The 14,871-nt window shown below is 41.8% G+C and overlaps 1 protein-coding gene across 3 annotated transcripts in view; it reads left to right on the top strand.

The window, feature by feature from the left end:
- The window catches only part of ILDR2 (immunoglobulin like domain containing receptor 2), an 81,651-nt gene that overhangs the window by 20,161 nt on the left and 46,619 nt on the right, over positions 1 to 14,871 (top strand). For all 3 annotated transcript variants that reach the window (XM_063625050.1, XM_063625051.1, XM_063625049.1), the window contains exons 2-3: positions 11,396 to 11,728; positions 12,645 to 12,764. In XM_063625050.1, coding sequence (XP_063481120.1) covers positions 11,398 to 11,728; positions 12,645 to 12,764 — 451 coding nt within the window. In that variant the 5' untranslated portion in view covers positions 11,396 to 11,397. The remainder of the gene's footprint in view (positions 1 to 11,395; positions 11,729 to 12,644; positions 12,765 to 14,871) is intronic.

Genomic DNA, 14,871 nt, shown 5'->3' with positions numbered 1-14,871 from the left:
TCAGCTGTGGGTAGCTATGGATTGGCTAGGTTTGATGGAGTTGGCCCAATTCCAATTCTCTTCTTACTCCAAGACCCAGGATAAAGGAGCAGCCACTATCTGAGCATTTTGTTCTCACAGTGGAGGGCAAATGCTCAAGGGGTCAGGGCAAGGGCAGAGCCAAACCATACAAATGCCTTTAAAGCTTCTGCTTGGCCGTAGCTACGGCACATCTGCTCACAACCCATTGACCAAAGCAAGTCATGTAGCCAAGCTTGAGTCTACAGGGTGGTAAGTATACTCTGCCTACAGGGACTAAAGCAAGGATGGGGAGGAAACAAATCATTGGGAATAAATACTATAATCTGTCAACTGGGTTAAATTATTCAACACATGTATGGAGTACTTACCATGTATCAGCCTTTAGAAGTCTGCAGAGGGAACTTGTTATTAGTGGGGGAGATAGATGGCTAAATAAGAAATTCTCAGGGAAAGTGATGTGATTCTTTGGGGTACTGTGACTGCTGTAAGAATAGGAAGAAGCTTCTAGAGGCAGTGATAGCTGAGCAAGTCCTGAAGGATAAGTAGGAGCTGGCGAGAGAAGAGTGGGATGGGGGAAGGAGAATCTGCAGAGACAACAGCCTGTGCAAAGGCCAAGAATCAGGGGAGGGCATGATGTTTTCTGAAAACTCAAATACTTTAGTATGGTTAGAGTATTTAGTACTGTAGGAAGAATGGAAGGTAGTAGCCCCATCTGAAAGGAGCTTTTGTGCTCCTGAAGGCTAGAGGGAATCTTTTAAGAATCAGAGCAAGAGAGTGGCACAATCAGATGTGCATTTTAGAAATATCATGTGGATCTCAGTGTGGAGAGTATATTAGACATGGACAAGGCTTGTAGCAGAAATCAACTAGGGGACACTTGCAGAAAGCATGGTGAGACACAATGAGATCCTCAACTCACATGGTACAGTGAGGATGAGAGAACTGGACAGTGACCAGAGGTGGAGGACATAGGACTGACTTGGATGGATGTGGTGGTTGAAGGGGAGAGAGTGTCAAAGTGCCTCCAAGTTTCTGGCTGGGGACTGCTGGAGATGCCATTCATCAACATGAACTAACACAAGAGGAGAAATGTGTTTTGTTTTGTTTTGTTTTGTTTTGTTTTGTTTTGTTTTGTTTTGTTTTGAGACAGAGTCCCACTCTGTCGCACAGGCTGGAGTGCGGTGGCATGATCTCAGCTCGCTGCAGCCTCTGCCTCCCAGGTCAAGCAGTTCTTGTACCTCAGCCTCCCAGGAAGCTGGGACTACAGGCACACATCACCATGCCCGGCTAATTTTTGTATTTTTAGTAGAGACAGGGTTTCACCATGTTGGCCAGGCTGGTATCGAACTCCTAGCCTGAAACAATCTGCCTGCCTCAGCTTCCCAAAGTGCTGGGATTATAGGTGTGAGCCACTGCATCCAGCCAGGAGAAATATGTTAAGGAAGGAAGATGAAGGTTCCCCTTCCTCCCTTCCCCCTCCCTTTCTACCTTCCTACCGTCCTTCCTTCCCATTTAAAGTATAGCCTAAGCTGTTATAACTAAGAGATCCCAAAATATTGTAACCCACACAAAAGAGTGTATTTCTCTCTCCTGTAAGAGTCCAAATCTGTGGGGATAAGCCTACCATTTCCAACATGCAGCTTCCGAGACTGCTCATAGCCATTTCTCAGCAGGAAGGGGCAAGAAAAGCAGAGTTCCAGGGCAAGCCACTTATTTTGAGAGAAGTGGCCCAGATGTTACACACATCGCTTCTCCTAACATATGTTTGTCCTGAGCCTAGTCACATGGCCATGCTTAGCTAAAAGAGAGGCTAGGAAATATATACTACTTGGCTGGCCAAATTAAACCTGGGAATTTCTATTACTGAAAGGAAGAAGGAGATGGTTAGCGTCTCCATCTACAGATGGATGAGTTTGAGGTGCTTGCATAACATCCTGATGGACAGTGAAGTTGTATATTTGATTCTGGAGCTTAGGAAAGAGATCTAGACAGGAGATACAGATAACAAGTTGGTAAAGGCTGATAAGAGCTTTGTTAGGGAGTTTTTTCCTGTCTTAAGTGGCTGTTCCATCCCAGAAGTCTTACCCACTTGGAAACCAAGACAGTTTTCAAAGTACCTCCACACTGCAGGGTAAAGACTGACCTCTTTTAGCACTGCTTTGTCCCATTGGAACAGCATGTAAGCCAGCTAGATATCACCCATGAACTCATTTCAGGTATGTGGAAGATGAGGCAAATGAGACAGAAAGAAAATGTTTCTAGCTTTTACCTACGCAGTGATGGCAGAATACAAGAAAGGATGGCACACTTGGACACAGAGAAAATATGCTTGATGAATAGCAAGATTTGTGTAAACAAACACCAGAGTTATTGGCAGCAAATAATAACTATGCCATGAGCAAAAATCCACCTGGGCAGTGGCAGCACTGGTGTTTACCATGGCTCTTTGGAAAAGAGTGACATATTGCTGCTTTTGAGACTCTTGTGGGGAAAACACACGAAAATACTATCATGTTTTTAAAAATTTCAAGATGGTACATCTGGTTACCCTAATCCTAGAGTGGATTGAGCAATCAGGTATACCATGGTAACAACGAGAAACTGATTCTGGCCAAATTAAGCAGGAAAGTACTTTATTGGAAAGAAGTTGATTAACTCACAGAATCAATGGGAAAGCTGGAGAATGAGGCTCAGAAAACAGGCAGATTCCAAGGCAATGTCTACTATTCTTGGTAAAGCCTTTTTATTTTAGTTTTTTTAGGTTTTTTTTTTTAACACAAGTTTATCGAGGCGATGAATAGTTCCTATTTTGAGAAGAAAAAAAGATTCAAGCTGCATCTTCTTTGTCTTTATACTTTTAGCCTTGTCTTTAAATATTTCCCAAAATGTTTTATTCTCATCTTGACAATGCTACTAAGGGCTGAACAAGCTTTCTTTCCTTGTCTGAATTATGACCAAACCCAGAGGAGACGTTTACTCATCTCCCTATTCATCTCCTACACTTAAAAAACCTGCCCATTGGTTGTTCCTAAAAAGTATCTTAGGAAATTGGGACTACATGTTAAAACTGTAAAAACAGAAGATGAATGTCTTAAAGAATACCTAAGTTGGCTGGGCGTGGTGGCTCACGCTTGTAATCCCAGCACTTTGGGAGGCCGAGGCGGGTGGATCACGAGGTCAGGAGATCGAGACCACAGTGAAACCCCGTCTCTACTAAAAATACAAAAAATTAGCCGGGCGTGGTGGCGGGCGCCTGTAGTCCCAGCTACTTGGAGAGGCTGAGGCAGGAGAATGGCGTGAACCCGGGAGGCGGAGCTTGCAGTGAGCCGAGATCGCGCCACTGCACTCCAGCCTGGGCGACAGAGCAAGACTCCGTCTCAAAAAAAAAAAAAAAAAAAAAAAAAAAAAAAAAAAAAAAGAATACCTAAGTTGACCAGCTTGGCCAACATGGTGAAACCCCGCCTCTACTAAAAAAAATAAATAAATAAAAAATTACCTGGGCATGGTGGCGTGCACCTGTGGTCCCAGCTACTTGGGAGGCTGAGGCAGGAGAATCACTTGAACCCAGGAGACGGAGGTTGCAGTGAGCCGAGATGGTGCCACTGCACTCCAGCCTGGATGACAGAGAAAGACCCCATCAAAAAAAAAAAAAAAAAAAAAAAAAGAATACCTAACTTGAAGGCAGGCAAAGAAAGATTTATACAGATTGGGCATTGCTAATCTGAAAATTTGAAATCCAACCAAAATCTGAAACTTTATGAGTGCCTACATAATGCCAAAAGTGGAAAATTCTATACCTGATACATTTGCTTTCTGATTGTTCAACGTACACAAACTTTGTTTCATATACAAAATTATTAAAAATATATAAAATTACCCTCTATATGAAATATAAATGAATTTTGTGTTTAGATTTGGGTCCCATCCCCAAGATACCTCTTCATATATATGCAAATATTGCAAAATCCAAAAAAATCTGAAATCTGAAACACTACTGGTCCCAAGCATTTCAGATAAGGGATACTCAAACTATATTGTCATACTGAATGAAGAAAGAATCTGAAGGCCACGGTATGCTGAGGAATGGGCAATTCTGAGGTCAAATCCTGCTTTTAGTACTCAAAGAGTTAAGGGGTGGGTGAGCATTATACAGTATTTCTAAAGATGCCTGTCTCTAATGATGATAATTTTCCATGACCTTCAGCAGCAATCTTTGTTTCTCTAAAATGGGGCTGTGCTTATAGATCTGCCTCCCAAAGATGCTGGCAGGAATAGCTTACAACTAGTGGGGGAAAGGAACTTGCTTTGAAAAAAATGAAAGTGCTAAAAATAGGAATAGCATTGCCTTAGAGTCTGTGTTTGTTATTCTTGCAAGAACACAGTTCATCATATATAGAATCTTTTTCTTTACATGAGAATTGGGGCAGGACCTTTTTTTGCACATGCAGCGAGACATTGTCTGCACTTGAAGCTGATCTTCCCTAGCCTGGTGACGAGGTACCTACACCTGGAGATTAGCTGAGATGGGGGCTGCTGCTCTGGGCTGTCACTCTTCATTCTACCTTTAGGCAGCTTTCCTAGTTATTGGCCAGAATCCATTCTCTGAGCTGGGGACCACCTGCTAAGAAAGGCCCCTCAGACTCACAGGTTCGGTTTTCATTCATTCATTAATTCATTCCACATTTTTTTAGCTTCACCTGTATTCTTTGTCTTTGCTGTATACTAGGGATACAAAGTCAACCAAATCCTGGCCCCTGCCCTCAGGGACTCTATAGTTAGAAATGAACTTTATATTGAATTTCTCAAGATGAGGGACTGGTCTTTTAAATCTGTTTTGCCAGAACTTAGCGTAGTGTTTCAAAATATGTTTTTGGTTGAATTAAAATTAGATAGTCAAGGGTGGTTTTCCTGGAGGTCAGGGCACCAAAACAGTTAAAAGAATAGTCTGATGGTCTAAGAATGATGACTCCTTCCTCTGCAAAGCAGAACACCACCTGTGGTCTTCAATTCTAGTGCTTCTTTCAGTGAGGAATTCTTAAATTTTTTTTTTTTTTAGATTTAGGAGGTCTAATTTTTACAGGTGTATTCTCTACGGTATAATTCTTTACCTTGCTTCACTTCTTTTCCTCTCTTTTGCTCTCTCCCCTAAGGTGCCTCTCTATAGAATACCTGCTTTAGTTTATAGGATGAAGCACAGGTTCTTTCTGCACCTCTGTAAATTTCTTTATAGGAGTTTGAAACTCAAGTCCCATATGGTGTTACCAGTGCCTGGACTTGGAGGCCCAGCCTTCCCATTGTACCAGCGTGTGCTTGTTTATGTGTGGGCAAGACCCTTTTTCAGTGCTTCTCTATGTCTGCCTCCCAGGAACTCCTTCAGTTACATGGCCTAATATTTGCCCAGGAGGAGGGGATAACATAGTTATTGTCAAAGGGTTGGAAATATTTCAGTATGGCTGGAGCATACTGGGGGCCGTGTCAAGGGGAAAGCCTTATATGCCATGTCAGGGTATTTCAATTTTGTCCTGGAGGGAATGGGGAATCGATGGAGGCCTCAAAGCAGGAACTGACATGATTGATGTGTGTTTTAAAAACAGTATTCTAGAAAAATATGGAGAGTGGATTGGGTTGGAAGTAGGAAGACCATTTAGTTGGCTATTCTCAAACCCAAGTGGTGGTGAGGACCTGTGTAAAAGGATGGTGAAGATCTTTGGAGCCAGTCAGTCTAGTTCAAACCTAAACTGTCACCTGCTAACCTTGAGATGTTAGGCAAGATACATACATACATACATTGTCTGAGCATCAGTCTGTTCATCTATAAAACAGGTATAATAACAATGCCTACTTTATAGGATTTTGAGAGAATTCATTAGGATACTACATGAAAAGTGCTTATTAGCACAATCTCTGACACACAGTAAGCATTTTACAGCTACTATCTAGTAGCAGAAATAGAAACTTGATTTAAGGGAGTGACAGTGGGAATAGAGAAGGATCAAATTTGAGAGATATTTAGACTTAGCGACCAACTGAATGTGGTCAGGGACACAGAGGAAATTATCAAAACTAAGATTTCTATCTAGGGCAATAGATTAAGTGGTATTTTGGCAAAAGAACGAGGGATAGAGAAAGGATGAGTTTATAAAAAAAGAGCTAGGGTGGGAAAAGAGGAGATGATGAATAAGGTTTAGACATGTTTAATTTAAAGTGTTTGTTAAATATGCAGATGAGGCTTAAGGGAGTTGGGGGTGTGAGACATAACTGGTAGTTGGAACCTTGGGAGTAAATCAGATTTCTTAGATCACATGCACAGCTTATCACTACAAAGAGGCTGAAAATGTTTAATTTATCTGGAATTCAAATGTATAGTTACGTATTCTTTTTTTTTTTTTTGAGACAGAGTCTCGCTGTCGCCCAGGCTAGAGTGCAGTGGCGCAATCTCGGCTCACTGCAGGCTCCACCCCCGGGGTTCACGCCATTCTCCTGCCTCAGCATCCTGAGTAGCTGGGACTACAGGCGCCCTCCACCACGCCTGGCTAATTTTTTGTATTTTTAGTAGAAACGGGGTTTCACTGTGTTAGCCAGGATGGTCTTGATCTCCTAACCTCGTGATCCGCCCGCCTCGGCCTCCCAAAGTGCTGGGATGTATAGTTACATATTCTTATTAGCCTGTATAGACTCCAGCATAAGAAGTACTTGTTCTTGGTACCTGGTTTTTGGCATCTGACAAGTAGGAAAATTGAAAAACAAAAACAAAAACTCTAAGAGGTAGGACCCCAGCTCAGGATACTCCCCTATTCCCAGGGCAGACCTCTCGGGAATGGGAGCCAGAGAGAGGGTATCTCCAGGTCAGACTTCAGTGTCCACAGGGTACTGGCAATCCTAGTCCCCATACAAATTAGCTACCAGCTCTGAGGGGCCTGATCTATGGGGCTCCCATGAGAGGTATTTTTTGAAGTTGGATTTATAGCAGCATCACAGTTTCAGATTTGGATCAGCCATGCATGAAGGTATAGGAAACAATACACAACCCTCAGGAGAAGTGGCAAGTATTAGGGTCCCAGACAAGCAGGCCAGAGTTCAGGGCAAGGGTTCAGACCCAGTGGAGCAACTGGATTGCAAATCAGGATACCAAGGTGGAAAAACAGTCTCCAAATAAGGTAAACACAGGTTGAGAGAAAGAGATGCTGCCCAGTGGTATAGGAAACCTAGACACTCACCAGGGATCCACGGTTAGGGCCAGAAGAGCAATTCTAGACCCTACCCTCCAGTGGGAATGGGGGTCCTGATAAACTTGGTCAGGGCAGTTTGGGGACTGGATGGCATTCATCTTACAGTTTGAAACCTGTAGTGCGGAAGTAGGGATTGGCATTTTTACTTTTATCTCCAACACTTCACTCTGTGGTTCCCAAAGACCCAATAAACTCGCATTTACTTGGAATTCTAGTCCTGTCTTCTCCAGATCTACCTTTAGCTTAGAGTCCCATTGTGTCTGTATGTGTATACATGTGTATGCATGTGTGCACACACATGCAGGGTTACTCTCTACTTCTGAGTTCCAGGAGGTGCATAAGTGATGTGCAGTGAGGAGCATACCCAGGCACTGTCACTATTGAACTCCTAATGATGTATTCTAGCATTCTTGTGCAGTTTTTGCCCTGTACACACTTGGCATCTGACACCTTGATCTCTGTACTTTCGTAGCTCTAGGTTTGTAGCTTCACAGAAGTCAGCAGACTGCTCTTGATAGCCTCAGCAATGTTAGCAACTACATTTATTGAATGCTCACTATATACCAGGTATTATTCTAAATACTTAGCATACAATCTTACTTAACCCTCAAACAACTCCATAAGGTAGTTACTATTATTCTGGTTTTGCCAGCGAGGAAACTGAAACTCATCAGAGTTGAGTAGTTTGCTTGAGGTCATGTAGAGCCTGGATTCTTACTTAGGACTGACTACAAAATCCATGCCTTTAAGTATCATGCTATAAAAAGGCAGATGTTTCTGAGAATGTATTTTTAATTTTTATTTTTTTGGAGCATGAGTTTATGTTTATGTCATAGAAGCTGAGAATTGACCAACCTCTATTAATAATTGATTAAGAGAGTCCAGTGGCTTGCTGAAGTGGCTAATCTCATTAACAGAGAACAGAGCTTGGAAGGAGGTTATTCTTAGTAATTATCTAATGAACAAAACCCCAAACTTTCTCTCTAAAAAAGTAAATAAATCTCACTACAGTTTTGTACAGCACCCACCTGGGTGACGAAATGGTCTGTACACCAAACCCCTGCAACACACAATTTACCCATGTAACAGACCTGCACATGTACTCCTTGAACCTAAAACAAAAGTTGGAAAGAAGAAAAAAAGAAAGGCTAGGAAATGTGATTTCCCAAGCAGCGCCAGAATAGCAGGGGAGCAGAAAAGAGATGTGGTCAAGCACACAGCCTTGTATGGGAATGGTGCCTGTGAGTGGTTATCTAGCCTCAACCACTGCTAATTGAAGTCATTTCACCTCGCTTGTCCCATTTTTATTACCTGAAAAATTGGGGTGTAACTAAGGATTTGAAGAATAATTACAAGGTTAAAAAATTAATGCACTAGAATTTAAGGAGAAACTATAAAGAAATTTATTTTCCTAATCTAGCTGCGTAAGTGAGGGAGAATGGAATTAGCCACATCAACATTTAGTGGTGGTGAAGGGAAGCATGGGAACTAGGGTTCTTCAGTGAGGTTCCAGATGGAATTGTTTGCCTTTTGATGGGGCTGATCTATATAATCTGGATGTAATCAAGCCTGGTGGTGATGGGTGTTTATCAAGATTCAGGATGGGAGGTGAGGGGAAAGGCTGGCAAGGTGAGGGAGAATTAGCATTTGAGACCTACTCTTTACCGGTCACAGTGCTCTTCTACTGAGTCTACTCTCTGAAGGTGCCCAGTGAAAGAACGTTTGTTAACAACTCTGAGAGTAAACATTATGATGCTCATTCTATAGGTGAGGAAAATGAGTCTCAGATTGCATAAGAAACCATCACTAGTATATGGTCAGATGAGATTCAAAGCCATTCCTATTTAATGCCAACACTATTTTACTACACTTCTGACTCATTTAACTAGTTTCCTCTGCAAAGTCCTAGAAATTCCCATATTAATAGCCATTCACTTGCTCATACATTTCTTCATTTATTCTGTAGGTAGCTATTGAGCACAGGGTAGGTCCAAAATGCTTTGAGATTTGATAAATCTCAAATACTCTGTTGTATTCACTTCCAGATGTTACAGAATGCAGAAACCCTTTTCCCCAACAGGAATTAGGACCTACTTTTTCATTGTTCCTTTCATTGAATAGAGACATTGGTCTGGATGTCAGAAGATATGAGTACAAATATGTATCTTGCCCTTGTCAAGAGTCCTTCAGTAAAGAGGCATATTCATAAATAAGTTTATGCTTTAGCTGTGGGAGTGAATTGGCTTTGCAGGATGTCATTGTGAACACTGGCACTAATAAAGGACAGGACTCCATGGAAAGTAGTCCTTTTTTGCATGTCTCTGCCCCAAGCTACTTGGCCCCAAGCTGACTTAGCAGTCTCCTGGATTCAATTCAGAACTTCTTTATCATATCTTCATATTCGTTTTTTCTGCCTCTCATCGTAATTCTATTTCTGCTTCTAACCTCACATCAAGCTAGAAACTCTTGACTCTCCCATTCAACTGAGAAAGTTATGTTCCCTTTGCTTGGAATTTCTAGATCTTATCATTGAGTTCATGTGGGACCTTTGCTTCTCAAACACTCCCCTGGTCTCTCATTCACTGAAATTTCTCATTCTTTCTTGGTCACCAAGCCTCACGTTGGATTTTTTTACCACTTAAACTTCTCATCTGCTTTTTAGCCCCCCCTTTTTTTCCTTCTTTTTATTACCCTTCAAAGCTTTTGAACTTAGTCTACTGCATTTGATCTGAAATCCTCCATTTCTCTCAAAGACTTATTTTCCTCTTCATCTCTGTCCCCTTTGCTGGGTCACCAGCTGGAAGGGAAGTCACTTCCTCCTGAAGTAATACTTCCTGGCCTCATTGTCATTATTTATCAAATATTTGTTGAGTACCTATGGGCTCACAAGCTAGGGCAGTAAGGTAAGATACCTTCCACACCTGACAAGTCTGACAGGTCTGAAAGGCATGAAAAGAAATACTCGGAAGACTGTGAGAGTCAATGTCTAGAAGAAAATGCTGGGTGTACTGATAGCACAAAGGAGGAAGTGATAAACTTATTGGTCAGAGAAGGCTTTACAAGAAGCCCTTGAACTGGGTTTTAAAAGATGCAAAAAAGTTGCCCAAGCAAAGAAGTGAGGAAAAAGCATCCCAGAAACAGGAGACATCATGTGCAAAGACCTGGAGGCATGAAACAGGATATCCCACTGGGGAAGCCATTAGTTGTTTGATATTCTTGGAGCTTGGTGCTCAAAGAGAGGTGTTTCAAGAGGTGAGAGGTGAGGCTGAGGAGGTAAGAGGAACTAGATGATGGAGTACCTTGCCAAGGACTTTGGGTTTTATCCTGAGGGCTATGGAGGATGAGTGAAGGGTCTTAAGAAAGAGAGCCATAACAATCAGTTTAGAAAGATCATCTGAACTGTAGCAAGAAGAGTGTGCTGGATGTTGACAGATTAAAGGCAGGGAGACCAAACAAAGGATTATTGTAATATTACAAGGAGGAAATGAAGAGAGTCTAAGGAAAGGCAATAGTAATGGGGTTAAAGAGGAGGGAAGAAATATTAAAGATTTTAAGAGATTAAGTTAATATGACTTAATGCCTGACTGGATATAGGGAGTGAAGTTGTATTGGTCCACTCTCACACTGCTATAAAGAACTCTCTGAGACTGGGTAATCTGTGAAGAAAGGAGGTTTAATTGACTCACAGTTCCACAGGTTTAACAGGAGGCATGACTGAGAAAACTCAGGAAACTTACAATCATGGTGGAAGGCAAAGGGGAAACAAGCACCTTCTTCACATGGCAGCAGGAGAGAGAGTGAATGGGGAAGTACCACACACTTTTAAACTATCAGATCTCGTGAGAACTCACTCCCTATCATGAGAACAGCACAGGGGAAACCTGCCCCCATAATCCAGTCACCTCCCACCAGGCCACTTTTCCAATTTGACATGAGATTTGGGCAGGGACACAAATCCAAACTATATTAGAGGGCATATTTCTGCACAAGGCAACCAGATGGATATTAATGCCATTAATTGTAATTGTGAAAATGATGTTGAGGGGACACAAGTTAGGGAAGTGAAATGGAAAAGTGTGACCATGTGATGGAAGGTGAGGTCCAGGATATGGACGCTGTTTGGAAGTGTTTATTCTGTTTTGCAGCCATGGTCGAAGGCCTTCAGGTCACAGTGCCCGACAAGAAGAAGGTGGCTATGCTCTTCCAGCCCACTGTGCTTCGCTGCCACTTCTCAACATCCTCCCATCAGCCTGCGGTCGTGCAGTGGAAGTTCAAGTCCTATTGCCAGGATCGCATGGGAGAATCCTTGGGCATGTCCTCTACCCGGGCCCAATCTCTCAGCAAGAGAAACCTGGAATGGGACCCCTACTTGGATTGTTTGGACAGCAGGAGGACTGTTCGAGTAGTAGCTTCAAAACAGGGCTCGACTGTCACCCTGGGAGATTTCTACAGGGGCAGAGAGATCACGATTGTTCATGGTAATAACGCCCCTATTTTGAATCTAGGAAATGGGAGGGAGGTTAGTTTCATTCTTCCCTTCCCTTATGTCAATGTGGTGATATCCTAGCCTCTCACCCTTTCAGACCCTCAAGACTTTTATTTTATTGGAAATGGGAGCATCAAGAGACCTATCATTGCTTTAACGGGAGGGTGAGGGGGAAAAGGGTGGATCGTGTAAAATCTCCTGAAGACATACAGATGAACTTTGGAAAGAGTCTTTCCAGAGCCCAGCATCAAGCCTCAGGAGCTTGTTTTTAGAGCTGAATTGACACAGGTTTTAGGGGAAAAACTTCTTCAGCCAAACGTCCTATACCTTGACATCAGCCGTCAGGGTCCTTTCCCAAATGTGGAAAGCAGACTTTTTTGCTGGGAGAAGGGATGTATGCATACAAATAACAGAGCCAGGTAGATGCTTGGCCCAAGCCCCAGGTGGCTTTGCATCAATTCCACCGTTTTTCTTGCTCTCTAAAGCTCTGGACCTCAAAAGGTCCCAAGAGTCTGATATGATCTATTTGATTATTTGAATTTTGAAGAACTCCTGTGATTTTACCTTATTTCCATGAGTTCAGAGTAATTCTGGCATTTTCCTGGCTCTTAGGGGCCTCTGCAGGCCTGGTTCAAAGCCATCGCCTACTCCTGTAACTGGACTAGAACTAGACCGGTTTCTGACAGGCTCTAATTGTCCTTCCTTGGAGATGCTAGTTTTTGTTATGGTTCTGTTGGTCTTGTTTGTTTGTTTTAAGCAAAGCACACATCTTTCAACCACCATCCAGATAAAGAAAGAAAATACTGCAGATACCCCAGAAGGGTTCTCTCTTCCCAACCCCCATTGTTCAGTGTTTTTCTTTCAGAGAACAGAGTTTTAGGACTGAGTCCTTCTTTTTGTGATAATAGATGCAGATCTTCAAATTGGAAAGCTTATGTGGGGAGACAGCGGACTCTATTACTGTATTGTCACCACCCCAGATGACCTGGAGGGGAAAAATGAGGACTCAGTGGAGCTGCTGGTATTGGGTAAGTGAAAACAACAGGTGACATTTTCATCTTAGACCGCTTGCACTTGCACTGTATCCTATCCCTCTTCTCACTTCTCCCCCTGTGTGCATTAGCAGGTTGCATACACAGTCTTATCTTTCATGCACACTCCCTTTTAGAATATGCTCTTTATGAGCAGTAGCTTTATTTATTATGTCTTACTTCTTGAAAGCTGTGACCCCCCCGCCCCCACCTTTTATCATTGTCCCAAATATTTCTTCTACTTTCTTTCTTTTTTTCCCTCCTTTCTACTTTCACTTTAACCTTGATTTCTCTCTTGGTCTTGTTTATATGCTAATTTTGAAGAAAATGCTAGAGGCCTTTGAAGCAAGGTAGAGATTACACAGAGATAAGAATTCACTGATGTGTCAGAACCTCAGGAGACATCAGGAATCTTTTCCCACTGGATTATCTCCACTTAAAACAATCGTAAGAAAAGACAGCTGTAAACTGGAGTTTAGTAATAAAATATGCCCAATAAAAAGAGCTGCTTGGGAGATGTACTAGTGTTTAATTGGAAGCCAGATATCTTGAAACCTGAAAGTGTCCAAAGTTATTCTCAAAGCAAATACATCTAATCCTTATTAATATTAATCTCCTCATAAATGAAAACTCATTACTTTTGGCTACTTTCCTTTTTTGTGGTTTCGAGGAATGTCAGTGGGAGTTGACCTCTTTGTATGAAACTGAAAATTGAGCACATATTTTGTGCTCTATTAATGTTGTTTGAACAAGAAAATTAGAACATACAGAAATAAGAAAAGAAACTGCATAATTGTAGGGAAAAAGGTAGTTCAGGATATACACTTAAAGCTATTTTCAAAAGAAATTACATTTTTATAGCTTCCAAGAAACCAGGTGATAGCAATTTGGAGTAATCTGTAAGGGTGCCTCCTATTAAAAATAAATGAGGTTGAAGGTAGATTTGTACCCTATGTAAAAATTGTAGAGAAACTCAATCCCTAGGGAGAAAGTGGCAGTTGTTATTTAGGATTTTTAGTTTAGTCTTTATCATGATTGTGTGACTTTGGCGAAATAACTATTCTGTGCCTTAGCATTATATTTTTTATTGTTTTATTTTTAAAAATTATTTTATTTGATTTTATTTTTGAGATAGAGTCTCACTCTGTCGCCCAGGCTGGATTGCAGTGGCTCAATCTCAGCTCATTGCAACCTCTGCCTCTCAGGTTCAAGTGATTCTTGTGCCTCCGAGTAGCTGGGACTACAGGTGTGTACCACCATGCCCCGCTAAGTTTTTGTATTTTTTAGTAGAGACGGGGTTTTGCTATGTTGGCCAGGCTGGTCTCCAACTCCTGTCCTCAAGTGATCTGCCTACCCTGGCCTCCCAAAAGTGCTGGGATTACAGGTGTGAACCACCTCGCCCACCCAGCCTCATTATATTTTGTAAATTGGATTAAGGTAATAATGGGCTGCCTTATTAGAAGGTTGACTTAATTCAAACAAAGTCTTTGGGTCCAATATATAAAGTGTTAACTTGTGAGTTGTAAAAGAATGGAAATATGACTGATACTCAGCAGGAAATGAAAGAGTAAAAGGCTTATATTGACATTGTAAAAGAACATAGGGAGATCAGATCTGGGATCCACTGTGACTCTGTACATCAAAAATGAATAAAAAGACACATTTTTTCTTAATCACAACCCTAATAGCCAAGTTTGAAGGAACAAGTGGCTCATTGAGCCCACAATTAGCTAATTGTGAACATAGTTATTTGGCCAGTGCAGCCATAGGCAGAGAAGTAATTGCCTGTGCAGGAAAAGGAGGCCAGGTAAAAACCACTTTAAATAATTTGGTCCCAGTTGTTCTGCAAACATGGGGAAATGAATAGTGAAAGCTTTGTCATCTGAGGATGTGTTGAAGTGTATGAAGGGCATTCCTCTGGATCAAAACATGCAAAGCAACTTGGGCAAAAATGCTATTCTCAAGGAAAAAAAGGGCCAGCAGCGGAGAGGTGAGTAAAACAGAAGTTCAGATGACAGTGGTTGCCAATTATGGGAGGAAAGATGAAGAAAAAAAATCAGTATTACTCTAAAGGAATCATAAAGGAAAACTTACCGAGGCTGCA

The sequence above is a fragment of the Symphalangus syndactylus genome, chromosome 12, assembly GCF_028878055.3.
Source record: "Symphalangus syndactylus isolate Jambi chromosome 12, NHGRI_mSymSyn1-v2.1_pri, whole genome shotgun sequence".
Classification (NCBI taxonomy): domain Eukaryota; kingdom Metazoa; phylum Chordata; class Mammalia; order Primates; family Hylobatidae; genus Symphalangus; species Symphalangus syndactylus.
This window is presented reverse-complemented; position numbering and strand designations above follow the sequence as displayed.